We start from the raw sequence: 20,977 nt of genomic DNA, 5'->3' as shown, positions 1-20,977 counted from the left end.
TGTCACAGCCCCAGATAAAGCACCTGATTAAATGAAATGAAAGCCAGCCTTGCTCCCTGTCCTCACTTCAGATCCACACTTATCTCTGTTCCCCTGAATCTGGCTTTATTCACTTTTACCCAGCATGTCACAGGGAGAAGCTGGTCCCCAGAGACTGGGCTGATCCAGACCCCCCAGTCCCTTGTGCCTGCCTGGGCTGAGGCATGGAAGGCAAACTCCAGGAAGGTTCCCTCCCCTCTGGCTGGCCCAGCTAGGGCACACCTCTGCCTGTTGCAGGGCTGGCACAAAAGGGCACCGGGACAGCCGCTGCCTGCAGTGATGCCAGGCTGCTCTGACAAGGCAGGGTTGGCACTGTCTCACACTGGTGAGGTACTTACATTGCAGTAGATGCGCTTCTGGACTCCAAACTTCAGCACCAGGACATCAAAGGCCTTGCTCAGGACACCCATGACCATGGCTTCTGACTCCAGAGGACCACATTCCTGTCAAGAGACAGAGCTGTCACCACACAGCAGATCTCATTCAGCAATCCCCAAGACAGTGTCTCAAGGTCCTGGGATCCAGCAGTGGTGGTTGCTGAGAGTGTTCTCTCACTGTTTGCTTTTCCTAAAGACAAGTGGGCAGAGACAGCCCCTGCCCATGTAGGCTGGGCCTTCACAGGGAAATCCACAGATGCCTTGGGAGACAAGAGCCTTGGGTCTTACCCTGACAAAGACAGAGAAGAAGAGGTCAGCACTGAGCTCCTGCACTCTCTTGGAAGCCATCTTCCGGTCATTGCAGTGATCGGCCTGTTTCTGGATGGCCTCCTTCTCCATTGTGATGGGGGATCTGGCACCTGCAAAGGGGACAAGTGACAATAACACGCCCATGCTCCCTCCTGCTCCAGAGCCATGCCATGGCCCCTGTCCCTGTCGCAGCCCGTGCAGGGCAGCACACGCACCGAGCGAGGCAGAGAGCAGGCGGTGCACGACGATGTCAGCGTAGCGGCGGATGGGGGACGTGAAGTGGGTGTAGAACGGCACGTTCAGGGCGTAGTGGTGAAAGAGCCTCTCGTCATCCAGGACGCCGGTGCAGAAGTAGAGAGCCATCTGAAACGGGGAGAAACCAGGCAAGGCTGTGAGCAGGGGTGGTGCCACGAGGCTGGAGGGGTCTGGCTCTGTGAGACACAGTGCCAGCAGCCAATGGCCCTCCTGTCTGCTGGCGGTCCTTCACCTGCTGCTCAGTTTGGGCTACACAGGCACTACAGAAACTGAGCACAGAATAAAAGGGGCAAAGCCATTGCCAGGAGCTGCTGGCTGCCAGCTGTCCCTGCCTGGCCCCAAGGACTGCATCAACTTTCATATCACCCATGGGTCTAAGCAGCTTCCTGCTTCTGTTCAGGCCCTAGGGCTCATTTGCCTTCCTCTCATCTTCCAGGGGAGAGCCCAGTTTGTTCTGTGCCCACATCAGATGCTCTTTGGTTCTGGGTCTGGCTGCAGACTTTAGACACACACTGTGCATGCTTGGAGAGCACTGAGGGCAGGTATGAGTGGCTTCCAAGGAGGAGAGAGAGCCCTGCTGTTATCCCTGCTGCTCCATCCCACCATGACAGCTGGGGAGCTGAGCAACTGAACCACCCATCCAAACCAACACCAGGGCAACAGCGGCACCACTGCTCAGCAGCCTCTTACACCAGGAACTGCTCCTGTGTCACCCCTGTTATCCCACAGGTTACAGCTTTTGTTTTTACATCTGTGAAACACCAGCTCTTGGGGCTGGGAAAACACTGGGGGCTGGGCCCAGGTGAGGAGGGGAGGCTGTGCAGGTCAGGGGGGTGGCGGCGGGGTCATGGCACAGTGGCGATTGAATGAACTCATTTAAAAATAAGAGCAAGTGATTTAAAAAAAACAGGAGTAGCCAGCTCTGATTACAGAGCCGTCCTGGGATCCTTGGTTTGGGCAGCTGTATCCTCCACTCTCCAGGCCAGTGGCGCAGCCAGCTCCTGCTGAGCAGCAACGCACTGATCCGGGCAAGTAAATAGAGCAGGTTAAAAAAAGCAGCATCAGTCCCAGCCTTATTATGAGACCCAAGAGCTGGGATAGGAGCTGTAGTGGCTGCCAATTTCCACAACCCAGAATTAAATTGTTTCTGATGGACTCCATGAAGTATGGTCTCCACTCAATTAGCTCAGCTCCCACAGAATGAAGCTGGGCAGGGAGACACGCCGAGCTCCAGAGGCTGCTGTGGGGGAGGATGAGTGCCCTTGTGCTGACAGGCAGCACAGAACCACAGGGAGCTTCCAGCCACTTGTGCCAGGCTTCTGGGCAGAAGGCAGGAAGGTCCCTACAATGCCAGGCAGGCAGAAAGCAGAGCACCAGTCAAAATCCCTGCTCTGAGAAAGACAATGGGAAGAGCCCATCCCTGCCCTATGCCTAGCAGTGTTTTGAGTTATACCCCACCTTGTTTAAAGTCAGAAAAGATGCTGAAGGTCCTGTGCTGCTTGCTGTTGTCTTCATTGATATACTGGCCACTGTGGGGTCCAGCACCATTCTGGACACCCTTTTGGCAGCCCATGGCTCTCACTGACATTTGCAGCAGCTTAAGTATCCCAGTAAAAATACTGCCCTAGGCCATGGAAGGGCTGCAGCCTGCAGGGAGCCCAGTCCAGTGTGTATCTGACACCCATCCTCACCACTGTGACAGCACAACCCAGTGACATCAGCCTGGCATGAAGCAGATGTTTTCTCATTAACAGATTTGACTCACAAGAAGTCTCAAATCCCCAGAGTTTGCTGCAATCCCCGGAGAACTGCGAGGAGCCTGGAAATAAATCAGCCCCAGCCAACCAGGGGCAGCTTTGCTTTCACGGACAGATTGAATCCCCGAGTGACTGAGCCCCTGAAAAATGGTGTGTCACTGCTCCTTCATCTGTTACAGGGCTCCTGGCATGCCAATCCAGGCATTCCCTCAGGCACACACATTACCAGTTGCTTCCCATCTCCCTCCTCCTCCCAGAGGCTGATGTCTTGACCACCAGCACTCAGTGAAGAGGAAAGACACAGGCTTGGCACAACCAGGGGTTAAACCTGTGGACAGGTTGTTTAGGCTGATTTAGCTGCAGCCTTGTCCCTGAAGCATCAGCTTTATCACTGGGAGCTGTGACATGTGCAGGGACACAGGTGACTCCCCAGTGCCCTGACCAGACGGTCTCACTGCACCATCTGCCAGAGCAATGGCCCAGCCCTCATCACAGCCTGGGCCCCTCAGTGCCTGTGCTCTGCAGCTGCCAGCACTCAAATCTGTCCTCTTCCCCATGAGGGACCACGACATCCAGCAGGATGGGGCTGATTCTTCCATCTGCTCTCATGCTGGTGGCAGACAGCAAAAAATTACTCCTCTCAGGGAAAGCTCCTTCCTCCTGGGAGCTGTCTGCCCCTTTCCAAGTGTTTTGCCTATCAGAGGAGTGTGCCAGGCAGCAGGTTTGCCACGTATGGGTGGACTGAACAGCACACCTGAACACACAGGACCTTTGTCTTCTGATGATGGAATAAGCCTAATTCCTGGCAAAATCATGTCTTGTGGAGTATCTCCTTTAAAAGTGCCCCTTTCTCTGTCTGGTATCTACTCTGCAGAAGACTTCATCCCCAAAACCTTGACAGCTCTTTCATGTAATGAAATCTAACATATTCACAAGGCTAAATCTTAATGAGAGCCACTGTGTAGGATCTGAAATCACTCCCACTGCTTCTCCAACCACAGTCTCAGGAGACCATAACAGCAAGATCTCAGCAAGTCCATGGGTCCCCAAAAGCCCATCTCCTCCTTGCTGCCACTGCAGAACTTTCTCCTTGCTCATCCATCCTGGCCAGCAGCCAGGCTTGCTCCACATGCTGCTACTGGCAAAGGCAGGCTTGCGCCACAGTCAGCAGGACCAGAGAGGGAATCAAAGGAACTCATGTCATCAGTGCACCTTCCACCAGAAAAGGAGGATGTGACAGAAGGGACAGGATAACCCAAAGCAGGATACAGGATCTGGGACAACACATCCAGCTCCAGAGGACACTTCCTGCTCTTTACAAAGCAGCCCTCCTGAGCTGGACATGTGAGAGGATGATTTACTAAACAGCCTCATAGCCTAGCACCGTTTGCAAACAAGCAGTAAGTCCCAGAAACACAGCAGGACTTCAGGCACTGCTAATGAGTAAATGAAGCAAATAAGCTAATTACAAGAGTGACAGTGAAATGAGTGATGTTGGGAAGATGATTCATTCCTGCAGTGATAAGCAGGCCACAGCAGAGAGATCATTTCAGGAACGTGCCCCTTCTCCCCACGGGGTAGGACTTTCCTCAGAAAAGGTTGTGCCGTGCCCAGCTGCAAATGCAGCTGATGCCTCACAAAAACTTTTCATGATGGTGATAAACACCCAAGTAAGTGTCCTGAGCTACAGATGCACCAAACATGACAACTGGTGTGAGCAGCACAAGCCTCCATTGCAGAGACTGTCAAAGAAAGCTACCTGGGCTGGAGGGAGACTGAAGGTTTTACAGAACTTTCCTTCTTCCAAGAGCAGGTACCAGACTGTGCCTATGACCAGCTGCACACCCCTACTCTTAATTCCTCCTTTGGACCAGTTGGAATACCATGATGTGAAGAAATGACACAAACATGAACCATGGAGCCCACCCCAGCTGTTCACAGGGCTGGGTCCTTGTGAGTCTGCTAACAGCCCTCATGCAACTTCAAGGGTGAAATATCCCAACCAGTAATAACAGGGACACTGTAGGCAGTGAGGAAAGACAGCCTGACCTTGCCAGCCAGTGAAGCTTTGTTGCTCCAGTGCCTCCAGTTCCAGCTGCACAGGGCTAGAGGCACTAGAGGAAGCTGCTGGCAGCCCTGGAACACCACATTCAGTATTATTGACTCCCTCTGTGTGCACAACCAGCCTGGTAACTCAGTAGGGGCAAGGACTGAAGATAGAGCCACAGCAGAAAGCTGCAAGCAGACATGCCCAACAGCACAGCGTTGTTCTCACCTGCATGGGCCTGGAGAACATGTAGGTCAGCACTTCTTTCCTTGCTCTGGAATATTTGTCAGCACCAAATGTTTCACTTAAGCTTTTCTGGAGGAGAAAAGAGAGAGCATTCAGTGTTGACATGTTATGGTGGTAAAGGGACCCAGGCAGACCTTACTGATGGTAACAGCAGCCTGTCAAAGCCAATTTCCCCTTCTTCCTGAAAACCCCCTTGTAAGCCAAAAGGTGCACATGCAATTGGGCTTTGCTGTGGTCCCAGTAGCCCCAGGTAGGACTGCACACACAGTCCTGAGCACTGGCTCTCCACCTGGGGTCAGTGGCAGGGAGCACCAGGGCATGGGGACTGCTGGCTCTGCCCCAGTTGTGCAGTGTGACAGAGAGGATGCAAACCCTCTCCTGACTCGTGCCTGGCTCCCATCCAGCTGCTGAGAACTTCAGCACAGGGACTAGTGGGACTCTGGGGAGACATGGATATGGGAGGTCACTGCCTGGGGGTAGCAGTGAGGAAGGGCTGGAGGGTTCAAAGTGCAGGAGAGGAGCTGAGTGAGCAGCCTTGCCTCTGCTGATATAGGCTAGGCACAGCAATCAGGGAAAGCAGTCCCAGCTGCTGGAGGGGCGTGCAGGAGCCAGCAGGGATGGGATTAACAGAGGATTATCCACAGTCCAGTTGCGGTGAGTAAAGAAAATCCTGGAAGCTGCGCGGTGCTGTTCAGCTGGAGTTCAGCCTCAGGACATGCTCAGCACAGGAGTGGTTGGACACTTCTTGCCCTGGCTGCATCTGAACTTGTCACAGAGAAAAAATGTGGGCCTTTGTCGGGGCCGAGCCATTTGTCGGTGAGGGGAGACTCAGACACTCAATATGAGTGATAAGCAAATTCCGTTTATTGAAGAGAGCATCAGACACTTATACAGCAAGTAATAAGCTTATGAATATTCTGTAAGCTAAGCAATCTATTGGTTAAACTATACCATCAACTCTTCCTCATTCCTTAGGGGGGTTACATGTCTCTTTTCTCATGCCTCTTTCACTGTTTGTTATCCTACCACAGCTAGGCCCAAGGACACTGTTATCTTGCAGGTGCCGGACTTGGAATTAGCCATGGTTTTGTACTTTTCCATTTTCTAGCAGCTAAATTCCCAACATGAACTTTCCCAGTACTTCTCTCTAGTCCTTCCCAGTCACCCCACTCCCCACCCTGCCCTCTCTGAGACCTGCAGCAGCCCAGACAGACACAGCCCCGTGCAGAGCTACTTTCCTTGTGCTATGGAGCAAATTCCCTGCACAGAGAAGGAAATCTGGGTGTCCCAGTGAGTGCTCCTGCACTGAAACATCCTTCCCATTGCAGGGAGGGCAGTGCAGGGGTCACTTGCAAGGTCCTTCCCACCCTGCTCTAATCTCTGTGCACAACATGGCTGGCTAGGCCAGGCTGGGCCACCCCTGCCCAGTGCTAATGGGATCAATAGTGAGTGAGGGAGGTGTTTTGTTTTGGCATGGCACAGTTGTCAGCTGTGCTTGGGCAGAGGGGGCCAGGGAATGAAGCACACACTGCCATGAGCATGCCATCACGTAGCTGCCCATCCTTGTCCCCACAGCCCTGGCAGGCCACTCACATGCAGGGTCCCCGCGCTGCTAAAGTCGATCTCGAGGCCGACTTGGTTGCAGAAGTCCATGAGGTCTTTCAGCAGCTTGGTTTGGGGCTGGGGGTGGCGGCGCAGGAAGGCCTGCTCGGGGAAGGAGCGGTAGATCTGATGGGCCACAGCCATGTTTGCCAGCAGCATGAACTCTTCCACCAGCCTGTGGCACGAGAAAAACAACCCCAGGCCCAGGTTAGACAGGGGAGGCCCCTGGGAAGCCAAGCCTGTCCACAGTGATGGGAACTAATATGACACAGGGGGACAGGGGAGCAGCTTGTAGTTGCTGACATAAGCACAGATTAGCTGTGAGATTGCAGCAAATCCCCCCCAAATTCTCACTTTCTAGCGGAGGTTTCCCCAGGGACTCAGAGTAAGCTGTCCTGCTGGCGCAGACAAGCAGAAGTCAGTGATAAATTGACAGCTTAAATTAGGATAAAATAATCTCCCTTTAGGTCATTTTATCTCCTGGAACGCTTGACAAGCAAAACAAACGCCGTGCGAGAGATAGCACAGAAAACAAACACACATCTCTGTCTTCCTGGGCCAGAGCAAACAGCGCCTCGCTCGCTCCCCCATCCCCAGCTCCACATGTGTGGCCAGGCCCAGGCTCTGAGCCCTGCCCCATGCCAGGCTCCCACCCACAGCACAGCACAGCACTGTCCCCAGGCAGGACAAGCCACCAGCGCTGCTCCAGCAGGGCTGCCTTGGGCACCCAGAGACTCCACAGGCAGGATCCTCCATACAATCGCCAGAGTGCTGGGGTATTCCAGGCTGGGGTGAGCCCCTCACTTTCCACTCTGAATGTTCATGAATTGAATGGAAACCTCTGGGGTTGCACAGGAACCCCAGAGGAAAGCAATTCCAGCACTAGAGATCATCTTTGGTGTGTGTATGGGCTGTGCTACCAGCAGCAGGGCTATGCCACGGGGGACTTGTTTAACTGGGCTTGATAAGCCAGAGATGTGCTTAACGGGGCTTCCTGCTATTTCCTTCATGTATTCCCAGGGCTCCTAACTGGTGCTAATTGCCAAAAAAGATAATAGATTTACAGAAGCAACCTCATCCTCGCGGCAATGCCTGAGTGAGCTATTGCTGGTTGTGCCAGCCCAGCCCTGTTGCTCCTGCAGGCAAAGCAGTGATTTTGCAGGGCTGGTTGGGGGACCAGGGCTGCAGCCAAGGGTTCCTGCAGCTCCCAAGCCCGGCCACTGCTGGGGAGACTGCCCAGGTGAGATGTGCAAGGTGCTGCACTCCTGGGGTACTCCTACAGCAGTCATACATTCTCAGCCTGGGAGTACTTGCCAAGAAACTAGAAAGAGAAAGGAAATAAAGGCAAGCCCAGAGGAGAAATAAGCACCTGAGAGTGATCATCAGCAGTAGAAATATTAGTCTTTAATGGGAAGGAGCTCCCTTATTAAGAACCCAGTGGATTCTCACAGAGGGTTTGTGCCAGAGGCCAACACTTGAGGCCCCACAGGGAGGGCAGGAGGGACATCCTGGCCCAGAGGCAGCGTGGGCAGGGCAGGAGCAGCATGGTCTAAATGGGAATGGGCTGCCTGCCCTGTCCCCTGGAACACTGGCCCATGGGGACATGCTGCCAAAGGCCAAGGGCTGGGTCGCAGGTGGGCAATGCTGAGCAGGATCAGGACAACTCCCGAGGGGCCACTTCAAGGGGGCTGAGCCAGGCTCTCGCTGTTCCTGTGCAGCAGAACCGGCAGATGGCAACCTCGGTCCCTCTATAGCCACCAGCTCCAGGGGTCCGGGACACTGTGGGACAGCATGGCCCGGGGTCACAGGGCACCCCGGCTGTGGGACAGCCAGTGGCAGCCAGCGGGTCATGGCATGGCCATCCCCATCTCCTGAGAGTGGGGGACACACTACCCTTACCGAGCAGCACGTGGGGAGCATGGCCTGAGGACAGCTGTGAGGCTGGGCCAGCCCATGCTCACACCTGGGAAGCCCCTTCTGCCCGAGCCAGGTCACAGTGAGGCACAGAAAACAGGGCAGGCTGCAAAAGGCTGCACCTCTCCTTCCCATGGGCTTTGGTGCAAGCAGAGGGAGGCACTTCCAGCATCAGCCTCAGCTACACAGATGCGCACTTGGACAAAGGTTGGCCATGGAGTCCCTCTGCACCTCCCTTGAACTGCAGCCTCTACAGAAGGAGATGAAAACCCATTTTCAAGGACAAAGCAACAAACACTTGTGAACAAAATCTCCTCCTTGTCACAGGCAATATGTGCTCATTGCATGTCCCAGAGAAGAACACTGTGAGCAAATGCTGCAGCAGACCCTGGTGTGTCTGTTCCTGAGGAGCATGGGAGTGTGAACCCTTCATCTCCCATCTACAGTGACACTTTTGGCTGGATGCAATTTCCACCTGATTATTAACTTCTGCATTTTGTTTTATCATTCTGTGGCTTGGGCTTCTACAATTTCCAGGACATACCTTTGTTCTGATGTTGTAGGTACTAAATGGAAGCACATACCTGAGCACCTTCCTGCCAGGGATGCTTTTATTGTTGAAGTAAAACTAACGGCACATACTACCCACTCTGCTCTGCAAAATCCCATCCTGGGAAGCACCCAGGAGCTTTGCACCCATGACAGGGTGTGCAGGATGTGACCATGGATATTCAGAATTGAAAAGCTATTCTTGCTCTCTCGCCCAAAGGCAGAGGCAGGCTCTGGGAGATGCATCTGCAGCTCAGGCTTTCAAGGATCAGGTAACACGGATAAGGTTGGACACTCCTCTATGTGGGGGGAAAGGAAGCCCCAGGATCTGATGGGTTGGTTTGTGTCAGCTCAGAGTAACAAACCAGAGTGCCCTGGGAAGGCTGCAATGCCCTGGGGGCTGATGCCAAATCCCCCTGCAGGGACAGAGGGTCCTTCCAGCTCTGGATCACTGCAGGGTCATGGAGCTGCTCCCCAAATGCACCGTGCTGCAGCATTCCTGCAAGCTTGAAAGGGAAGAAGAGTGTGGGGCTGCTCTATAACTCCTAGTCAGATTTGCTCTAAACATCAGGAGTTCAGGAAGAGAAAGCAGCTTCCAGTAGGCACAAGTCACAGCTGGGGTAATCCAGAGCATGTGAGAGCTCACCAGGGTCAGAGGGAACAGGGAACAGGGGACAGTGAAGGAGTTGGCACCTGTGATGGGAGTTAAGCCACCCTACCTGTTCCAGCAGAGCAACAGAGTCTGGGGCTCAGGACACAGACAGGAGACAAGATCTGCATGAAACAGCTCAATGTGGTGACCTCAGTGCACCTGAAAGGAAAACCCTAATCCCAAGAGGAGCTCACACTGTGACTGCATGGGATGTTGGTGACTCAGGAGGATGAGCCAGGGATAGGACTGCCCATGAAGCCAGCAAGGCTTCAGGTGCTGAGGAGCTGGAGGGCACAGCAAAGCTGCTGCCTTCCTGCCCTCCCCACGTGGCCTTTCAGTTGCACTTTTAGCTCATGTTCTCACCAGGACTTCAACTAAGCAAGCACTACACTGTGGCTTGGAGAAAAGCAATGAATGCTGGGCTGGTGGGAGCAGAGGTTGGCTGGCAGAGCATGGACCCAGCCCAATGGCTGCTGCTGATGCTGCTGGGAGCTGTGCTGAAGCCCTGCTAACTTGTCAGCAGGTCAAACGACAAGAGGTTTTGGGGTTTCTGTGGGTTTTTTTCTTAAAACAGCCCAGCTTGGAGTCTGGCTCAGTGCAGCTGGCAGACAGGAGTACAAAGAAAAATATTTAATGGCTAAAAAAACGGAGACAGAAAGACTGGTCCATCTGAACGCGCGCTGAATGAATCCCATGTGAAATGCATTCTAACGCCATCGCTACAGTTTCCTCTGGATTAGCTGAGCTATCCTTGGCTCCTGGCTCCATAAAATCCCATAAACAATCTGATCTGAACTTTTGCCCTTTCTGTGCTGATGTGAGGCTTCCTCTGCCATCCCACAGACAGGCTAGGGGTCAACAGGTGGCTGTCCCTCCCATAGGTGCCTGCAGATCCCAGCTGTCCTGCTAACCTCGCTGCAGGAGGGAGCATTTCCAAACCTGCTCCATGCATCACTTAACATGTGAGGGCAAGGAGAGGGAGAGATGGGATGGCTTTTGAGCTCTCTAATATGTACATCTCCTGTCAGCTCTTTCAATATCCAGATTTTGGTTTTGAGTTATGTGGATGAAACTCATCCTCAGCCTGCCTTATGCAAGAGGTCAGCTGGAGTGTAGGGGCTCACACTCTCCTAAGTTTCAAATGTGACCAAGGCATGCCAGTGCCTACACCTCACCAACTTCTGGGGAGATTTCAAGCTCCTGAGATGCTCTTAAACACAAGTCTTGGTGCCTTTCAAAGTATTTTTGATAGTCATAGCTTCTGTAGGGAAATAGTCACCTATGAAACCATTCACTGAAGAGGACTGATGACATCTTCATTACAACCTCAAACTCAAGCTAGTGGGCTGTAATTCCTCTCAGACAACTCCTGTCAGTGCCAAACATCTATGGGATGTGGAGAGAGGAGCTGCACATTCAGACCCTTGACCTGCTTTAGTATCAGCATTACTATTTGCTCCATTAAATGTTAGGCAGACCCTTCCCAATCTCCAGATAGCAACCTTGAAAAACTACTGATGCCCTCAGCAAGTTGTTTGGTTGATGGCAAATAAAATAATGGTTTTTCATGGCAAATCTGCAAAGAGAGGCAGGGCAAGTAAAATGCCTATTTGGCTGCTTGTCTCCATGGCAATGCAGCTAGGCTGCACAGCAGCCATCCAAGTGTCCACTCTCCCTGATTAACTTGACAAATGACATTAGCTAAGAAGGGTTTGCTCAAAGGGAGAGACAAGGAGTACTTTGTGTGCAATCCAGTAAGTGCAGGAAGGAGGCAGGCAGCTTCCTTAAAGCAAAAGGACACTAAAATACCTGCTGTTCCAGCAGGGCAACAGACCCAGGGGCTTCAGAGCAAAAGGCAGTGAGGTGGGGCTGGAGAGATGAGCACAGCTGTTCCCCCGTAATGCCTTGCACACCTCCATCCTCTCCTACAAGATGTAACTGATGGGAATATCCAGGTGTTGGAAGAGTTATCACAGCTGAGGTGTGAGAGATAAACCCAAAACACCACACAGCCCTTCCATGGCAGGGCTCTTTGCTTTTGATGGGCTGGAGAAGTTGGTCTTTCCTTCACGTGTAGCTCATTGTGGAAACCTGCTCCCAAAAGGACGGAGCTGAACTGTTCTGAGCTGGAGTCTGAGCCCCCCTTCCAACGGTGATCCCTCTGGCTGGGTGAGCTCCCACCAAGCAAATCCCCAGCATTCTTCCAGCAGTTCAGACTAGAGCCAAATGTTACCAACCTCTTCTGCAAGGGTTACCAAACTTCTTTCTCCTAACCCATCACAATATCTCATCTGCTCCTCTCCATCTTGTCTCCCTCTCATAGCACGCACTCCCTCCTACAAAAGGAACAAGACTTCTGCTATTCAAATTTCTTCCTATCTACAGATAGATTTACCATCCCAGATCAGCATGGGTTAGCGCTTTAACCTGCAGTCAAAGGCATCCTGTTTCTCAGCCCATATCTATGTGCCTGCCTCAGGTGTGTCCAGCTCCGTGCTGGGTTCAAGCAGGGTTAGGACAGTACAGCCTTGACAGCATCACACTTGAACCAAACAGTGTCATGGAAAGCTGGTGCTGAGAAAGGCAGCCCTGATGTGTCTGTGTGTGTCTGAGAGAGCTCTAAAGACACTGATGGATTTATGCTCCCTTGCTAAGGGCAGTACACTGCTGGGAGCCACTGCTTTCTGCTGGCTTGGAAGGGATTATTGTTACAGCACAATCTCACACCAAACAGGAGATCTACAGCCACCCCCTGTGAATGGGACTCTAAATCCTGCTGCATTCACCCACAAAGTCACCTTCCACAGAAGGATGCAAATAGTCCGGTTCACATCCAACAGGAGCAGCATCAGCTGAAGGAAAACAGTAAAGAAACAGCAGCAAGGCTCAACCAACAAACCCTCTCCCAAGGTGTTAGGTCCAAAGATGCTGGATGTGGTATGACTTTTTCTTCCTTAAATCATGTTCACTTATTTTTGATTACAGCTCTTCCATGAAGCAGAGGAACTTGAGAGGTTTCTATAAAAGCTCTTCTAAAACCAACATTAGCTAATCCCACATCTCCTGAGAGTGCAGCCAATGACACAATTATGCTCTTTGGTGAGTAGCTGGGCGGGCACTTCCAATGGCTCTTTTCCATGCAAAATTTTGCAAGAACAGTGTGCTGTTTTCTTGGTGACACTCTGCCTATCCAACAAACAGGAGCATCTTCAGCCATCCACTCTGGAACAGCACTGCTGCCTGAAGAGCCATGAAAATCAAATCCCCTATTATCCAAAAAAATTGGATTACAGTGTTACATATGAGCCTTGTAATGTTGGTGTGGAGTTCCTGTTGCCAATGACAGTTGCCAAAAGACCAAAAGACCTACTTTTTTTTGAAAGAAAAAGTAGTAAAAGGCAAGAATGCTGGCGGTTCCTGGCTTGATGAAAGTCATTTGTGCTCCTCTCACAGCTAGCAGTAGCCTTGTACAAAGCATAGCTGAATAATGGAATTACTCCACTTTCTGAGATTGCTCAATTAACTCTTGGTTAAAACTGCTACCATTGAAACTTGATGAGAATAGCAGCTCTGAGGCAGTTTTAGATTCATTTCTTACTAAGCTAGAATGGCTTTTCCCTATAATGAACACCCTTTCCGGGGTATAAAGAATGCCCTTTATATTAGCTATGGTGCCTTCCCAGTAATAGATGCCTACAACACAAACGCATGGGAGGATTCGCTGAATACAAATGTCACTTATGGACCACTCTCACACCTTGAGGCTGGAAATGCCACAAGACTGCTCTCTTTGCTTTATCCAAATTATCTGTGGTACAGTGGAAAACTGTTTTAAGTTCTCAATGCTGACGCTGGGCTCCTGAAGGCATTTGGCATGATTAGGAATTAATTGCTTAACGCCTGATGTACTGGTCTGCACACAGGGATTAAGACTGCTAGAAAAACCTCAGCCATTTGACTGAATTTCTTTGAAATTATCAGCACCACTTTGCAGCCCTGTTAAATGAAATTGCTGAGTACATCTGGCAGCACAGCGTCAGGCCAGACGTCGCAGCGCTGGATGGCACAAGCGGCCACAGAGCCTTTGGGACCTCTTGGCTCTCAGCTGTGTGGGTGGAAAAGGCCCCCTGCCCAGCCTGGAGCTCCTCACCCTCATCTGTCGTTCATATGGAAGGGATAAAGTCAATACCTGCCCGTCCTACCATCCTCCCTCCTGTCTGGATTCCAATGGCAAAGGAGGCATCCTCAGACTGAAGTGTTGGTGTTGCAGAGGATGCAGCCACTGCAGGCTGTGCCTCTTCATTAAAGGTTAATATGACTGCAGTCTGCTCCTTTCCATGCTAATTGGTGACAACCTTCAGACTCCTGGCGTGGTGCTCAAGTGCCCCTCTGTGCCAAAACAGAGTTTTCAGCTGCTGTGGGCCAGGGACGAAAGCTTAGACCTGCATGCATGTGCTGGGCCACACAGGATGGGGAGGTACAACTTCAGCAGGCTCCCTCAGCCTCAGCTCCACTGTTCTCCACAATCTTCTCACAATTACCACATTTTTGAGCCCAGGGCAGAGGACTTTACTCTCAGCATCACACACAGAGGAAGAACTCCATCCAGGAATGGCCTTCCTAGATCTAGACATTCCTTTTTTCATGGGCCCCAAAGAAGCCCCTGGAGTGCTGCTCACTCAGAGTGGGCACACAGCCTCATATACGTCCCCTTCTAGGAATGTCTCCAGTCCTCAGGGCTGCCTGGCACTGCCACACTGACCTCCCACTTGTGCTAGGTGTCAGCATCAAAGTGACCGCAATGTTAAAACCCTTCCCTGAATGCACAAGCCCTTCACCTTTGTGGGGAAGACAATGGGAAAGAGTTTGCAATCCTCCAGAAGCTGTGCAGTTGGGAATCCCAGTCCTGCTTTCCATAGATCTGTATCAGATCCAGTCTGTCTTTCCAAGGAGCCACCAGGTCTCCAAGATCTCGGCTCTCAAAGGCAGCTATGATGCCAAGAGCCCTGCTCCCATTCTGCAGAGCCACAGGGAAGGGATAAGGATGGATCACTAATGCACAGTGCTGTCCTCAACTACCGGGTCTCACGAAGCAATGACACCCGGGCTGGCAATCCTTACATCTGGGAATGCATTAGGATGCTCCCAAGCAAGGGAGTGCCCAGCCACCTTGGGCCAGAGCAGGGACCTGAGACCTGAGTTTTCTCCAGCCCATGGTAATTTCTGGTGGGTGAATGAGCTCAGAGCCAGGCTGGGGCTGGGATGGGGCAGAGGAGAGGGGAGATACCTCACAGCCAGTGTCCAAGCTGGGCAGTCCACATTCCTGAGACGTGCAGTCTGATATGCCACTGGCTCCCAAAGCACAGCTTATGACAAGACACATAATATTAATGTCATCAAGAGTCTGGCTAGGAGGAGAATGGAAAGAATTCCTGAATGAATGCAGACAGTCCCTCTGCTGACGGGAAAGTCTCCAGCCCCACACATCAGGCCAGCACTGCCTGTTATCAGACTGCCTTTCCCACTGGAAGGAGGAAACAGGAATGAAAGGCACTTTTCCTCACCATTAAAAGTTTATGCAAGTGATTTATGGGTCACAAAAATTAGCAAGTGCGTTGCTGAGTGCTCCACACAGCAGCGTGTGTTACGTGGCTGCTGACCAGAAATGCCAAGACCCATTAGGTGGAAGCAAAGGGCAGCATGATGGAAAGTTAAAGATGCTTTTTGCCGATTTAATTAATTAGCCAGGTCTTTTCTACATCCCCTGCAGCCTTCATTAATGTAATGTTGAAGTAAAGAAATATTAACAATTCAGACAACACATTAATATTAACACAACACCTGCAAAATGCAAGTGTAAGTCCATTAGGTAAACATGATCTTAAGCCATTGAGGCAGAAATAATATTCTGACATTTCCTAGCACAAGTATCCTGCAGAGATACTGTCCATCACTTATGCTGCCTTATAAGCCATGGCCCCTGGTACATGGGGGCTCTTCATCTGTTACTAGTCCCTGAAATGATGAGAAAAACTTACATTTCCATTAAGATATTTACCCGTTCCATATGGAAAGTGTCTTACCAAAGCCATGTCATGAACCAGAAAGATCAGAAGGGATTTTTAAAAGGATTTTATCTCTGTGCCAGCAAGGGATGGAGATAAAACCTGAACCTGATAGCTTGTAAATATTAACCTACACTTGGGAATGCTCCAGAACATCAGCTTTCTATTATGGAGGTTTCATCAGAGACAAGTTTTCATTAAGGGGGGAACAAACAGTTAATCACCCAGAGAACTGATAGTGCCGCAGGGAGTCACAGACTGCTAGAACCAGCCTTCCTGTTTCACATTCCCCATCAGCTACTGTTCTCCCAGACATTCCTGCTGAGGAGATATTCACATCCTGTGTGTGCTACACCCTTCAGCCTTTGGACTTGCTTTTTCCTAGTTTACCTGGCATTAAAGAGTTGATTACTTCCAAAGAAGGAGATAATCTGATGGTCAAGGGGGAAATAAAGAATACTGGATGAACATTCCAGACTAGAAGCATACTCTGAGATAATCAAGGACTGGGAGAGCATACATCTCCCAACCAGGATGTGACCCAGGGACAAACAAGGAGTCTGCAGAAACTCATTGAGAAATTAACAACAAAAGATAACAAAAAAAGAGTTCAAAATACCAAACCCACAGAAAGTAACCTACTTAATCTGGCAGCCAAAGCCAGTGGTGGCACAACAACTCAGCATACACCCCTGATGTTCACGAAGTGGAAGTCAGGCAGTGACTTGCTAAGTAATGCCCTCTTCTGGTGCAAGTCTCTGATCCAAGCAATGCAGAGTAACTTCAAAGTTGCATTAGGCTGGCCTTTTACAGTTGAATTCTAGCAATCCCCACCTTCATCTTTCTCACAGCCTCTCTGGCTGCTTGTTCCAGTTCTTAACCATGCTCACAAATATTGTTTGGGCTCTTGGGAAGGGACCTCCAGGAGAAGCAATCACCTAGACTGGCCAGCATTCAGCAAGGGCCTTGGCAGAGGAGGACTGCTCAAGAGAAAGGCAATCAGAACGACCACTGGGACCTCTGGTTCTGAGAATATCTGTGTCAGAAAAACACATGTAACTTAGCAAGTTCCCAAGGTCCCAGCAGACAACACCCAAAGGTAGCTGCTCCCTGGCCATGGGATGCTCTGCTGGGGGTGCTGCTTTCCAGGCTCGCAGCATTTCCATGGGTCACGGCTCACAGCACTGCCCAGCATCACTCTGGTTCAACCTCAGACTTGCAGTTGTAGCACTGAGTGTGGGCAGGTTAAGGGGAACAGTTGTATCAATACAGAGCAAGCGATCCAGCTGGCTCTGGCTGTATTATTCTTGGTCTGAAATGATTGCAAAGCAATCATGAACCTTCTGGTTACCAGGGCTTTCAAAGACATGGAAACCCGAGGGGGAGGGAAGCAAGGTATGGGGGGACACCAACAGCAGATTGGGGTTAAAACAACCGATAAAAATTGGCAGGGAAATGAAAGGGAAATGGGCCACAGAGAATTTGGGGGGTGATGTTTTCTAAATATGCTACTGAAATACTCTGGATAACTTCTGCTTTCAAGCAGCCTCTTGGCAGATTACAATGTCCCAGAAGGTTTTATATCCAGCTCCTACGATCTTAAACTAAATATTAGGTGAGAAAAACATGCTTCTAAGGAAAAGTCAAACATAGCCCTGAGTGAAAAACAATGATCAGGAGAATGAACATATTGGGTTTGCTGAATATACAACCAACATCCATTTTCTTGCCCAAAAAATAAAGCCAAGGGAATAAAATGCAGAGATGAGCAGAATGGAAAAGCTGCAGGAAATTCAGGCAGTCTCCCCTCACCCCACATATTTCCCCAGGCAGGACTCTCACCCTGTCTGGCCTCAGCCAGCAGGCTTGGAGCTTTGCCTTGAATTCCTCAGAGAGCCTTACACCCTCTGCAGCAGGACAGGCTCAAGGTACAATGGGTCTTTTCCATCTGTAACTTCTCTCCCTTGACTTTTATGTGCATCGATTCAAAAGCTGTTTGATTTACTGATGCAGGGGCTGTGAAGAGTCTAGTTTGGTCTAAGGACAGCCTGAGGTTAAAGGCAGCAGTGCAATTTCACCACCCTGTCCATTACAAGAAAATGTTCAGATCTGGATTTACAGTCATGTTCCAGTGAGCCCACACATCATGGCAGGCTGAAATTAGCCTCATTTTCACAATGGGATTGAGTAAAAATGGATCAACATCCCACTGGGGCTGAACACCCCATGGAGAAAGCCATGGGAGCGGGTCCTGAACGGCACCTTGGAGGGTGTGTGGCTGTGGGTGATAGAGAGCTCTTTGTCTCCAGATGGAGCTACTGCAGCCAGATGGCAGATGAGGATAGACGAGGCAGTTTCAATGAGACCATAACAGGTGAGGATGAGTGGCATGGGACCTATCACTGTAAGCAAGGGAGAATTGTATCCTTCAAGTCTAGAGATGGATGTGATGACTCTCCAGAGCTGCACTGCAAGAAAGGACTTTGTAATGTGTCCCAGTCCCTCTGCTGTCTGCAAAGCCTCAGATGCTGCTGGGTGAATTTAGCAAATACCTCCCTCCCTGACTGTCACAGTCATAACCTGGTTATTCCAGCTAGTTCCTCCATTGACTTTTATAGATCCCTTAGCTCCATCTAGGAACAGAGAAACCAAATCTAGATCCATGATGATATGCTGGAACTGCTCCTTTGGGTCAGGGTTTTACTAGAAGAAAGGAAGCTTGGTTGAAATGATGACCTAGGTGCAACGAAGAAGAACTCTTGCAATGTTACCTTGCAGCTCTTCCAGAGTTCAGCAGCACAGATCAATCTCCTGAAAAAAATCTACTATCACAAGAAAGCAGACACACAGATCTGTCAGCACATTTGTGCTGCTGAAACTGATGGATCTCAGCACTGGATCATGGTAAGATTTGCAACACTGTCATCTTGCAAAGCCTTGGCAGTGCCTTTTAATCCTTGGAAAAGGAGCACTTCAGGCATCAGTTCTTGACTTTGCATTTGAATCTTGCAAAGCCAAAACAACAATGTCTCTTGGAGCACAGGGCATATCCTAAGATGCCCTGGAGCTTTCTTGTCCTACAGACATTGAGTAGCAATCTCCAAATGACAAAACAGAAATAAAACCATATATCCTCACGCTTTGGTGAGCCTCCAATCCAAGCCTGACAGATACCTGGCTATGAGTGCTGTGTCTCTCAGACTACTTAACACTTGAATAAACAGGGGGAATGTACATTTAGAAGAGGCCCAGGTTTATCCCTTTCTCTTCCAATGAGCCCTATTAACTCTTGGGGAAAAATCCTTTTTCCCCTTTGAGACATGTGTACCCTGTCTGTCACCAGCAGGCCTCGTGTTGTGTAAAGTAACCAATCAGCAGGAAAACCCCAAATTCTTCAGTGACCCCAGGCCTGGAGCCAGCGATTGACCTGCTGGTTCTTATTGTTTCTTCCCTTATCATTTCCTGTAATTGGAAGAATAGGGATGATATTGCCTGTTTTCCTGATCCCTTAGTCATCCCAAACCATTGAAGTATCTCTTGAGTGCCCTTGGACTTGTTGCAACATCATTGCTGCCTACGTGAAAAATCAATAATGGACCATATCTGAGGGCCATACCAGGTGGGAAGTTTTCACTTTTATAACTTGGCCCCAGGGAGGCAGCAGACTTCCCTAAGGAGTGGGTCTGATCTATGTATTGGGCCTTTGGCTCTCTACCAAGGGTTACTCAATAACATCCAAGTAAAAGCTTTGGAAGCTTCCTCCAACTGATCAACCTGTTGAATCTGGACAGCTGAGAAGGATGGTGAAGCTCCATCAGATACCCTTCACTGACCAGTTTCAGCAGGGGACAAACCCACTCAGAGCCACTGCCTGCAACAGCAACATGACTCTGCCAAGAGGTGTTAAGAAAGGGGACACACAATAGTTAAAACAGACAATCCAAGTACCAGGAAAAGGGAAGGGATTACAAGAATCTGGTAACCACCACAGGGGATACAACAGCTTCTCTTACTGCCCACACTTCATGTGCTCACTTACTGCTGTCTGGACATGACAGACACCAGCAGCTTCTGTGGATGCCTGTGGGAGCATGTCCCTCCACAGCAAGGGAGGCACCAACCCCACTTCAGCCTGGCCGTGCTCCATATCACACCAAGACAGATCCCATATGGAAAGGAAACAGTTCGGGAGCGAAGCATGGATGGGCTGTATGTCAAAGCATGGGAAATACAGCTTAGGGTACGTGCAATCCAGGCACATTATACCCTCTTTGAAACTCACTCTCCCATTGTTATTTAACATCCTGAACTTTCAGCCAGAGACTCCCATCCGCGCCCCAAACTGGCCTGGGTATGGCTGGGAAGAAGAAAGGGAGCTTGAAATGAACTGTGGAAAGATTTAAGTGCTCTAACTGCTGCTTTCCAATACAATTTTCCACTTGGGGCAGGGGAAGGGAAGGAGGAAAGCCTGACAGTAGTTTAGAGCCAGTCACAATTGTGACAGGTTCTTCTTTTCCATTTCCAACCAGCTCACAGGCAGGAGGAGCACTTTAACTTCCATTAATTATCACAGCCTTATTCCAGCCCAGGGTTTCAGAGCAGCAGTGGCAAACTCTTAAGACCTGTGAGGAGCAGGTCCTGCCTCAAAGTGTGCTACACTACTCAGTGCAGTAAAAATCTATAATTCATGGAACCAAGAGCTACTGCAACTCTTCCTAGAGTACCTCAGTTTGCAGCTACTGTAGGCAGTACAAGGGCATCTCCTGTAGGCAGCACCAGTTCTGTCACAGAAGAGGATCACACAAACAACTTCTTGCACTCCAGACTCTGAGAACAGGTTAACAGCCATTTAACAGATGGATCTCTTGCACACCCAAGCTGCACACACAGAAAAAAAGGAGATTAACAGAGGAGTAGATTACTTCTGTCTCCTCCCTGGCAACCAGAGACTCCTGTTGTAACTCAACCACCATGTGAAGTTTATGGCATTTATCAGTACTGATTACTGGATACACAGCCTCAAAGTGCAGGCGTGGTGTTTAGGGAGATGCAGGCAGCTCAAACACACAGTCCTCATGCAACTGGGGCAAAACTCTTATGAAATATTGCTACGTGGTTTCTCCCACTTTTTGGATTCATTATAAACCATCAATGAGCATTATTTA

The 20,977-nt window shown here is 50.3% G+C and overlaps 1 protein-coding gene across 3 annotated transcripts in view; it reads right to left on the bottom strand.

Annotated features, from left to right (window-relative positions):
• Window positions 1-20,977, bottom strand: part of DIS3L2 (DIS3 like 3'-5' exoribonuclease 2) — a 179,644-nt gene that overhangs the window by 3,623 nt on the left and 155,044 nt on the right. For all 3 annotated transcript variants that reach the window (XM_074547292.1, XM_074547291.1, XM_074547293.1), the window contains exons 16-20: window positions 6,624-6,807; window positions 5,013-5,099; window positions 941-1,088; window positions 705-835; window positions 378-482 (exon numbers count right to left, since the gene is read on the bottom strand). In XM_074547292.1, coding sequence (XP_074403393.1) covers window positions 378-482; window positions 705-835; window positions 941-1,088; window positions 5,013-5,099; window positions 6,624-6,807 — 655 coding nt within the window. The remainder of the gene's footprint in view (window positions 1-377; window positions 483-704; window positions 836-940; window positions 1,089-5,012; window positions 5,100-6,623; window positions 6,808-20,977) is intronic.

Source organism: Zonotrichia albicollis, chromosome 9 (genome assembly GCF_047830755.1).
Source record: "Zonotrichia albicollis isolate bZonAlb1 chromosome 9, bZonAlb1.hap1, whole genome shotgun sequence".
Classification (NCBI taxonomy): Eukaryota; Metazoa; Chordata; class Aves; order Passeriformes; family Passerellidae; genus Zonotrichia; species Zonotrichia albicollis.
This window is presented reverse-complemented; position numbering and strand designations above follow the sequence as displayed.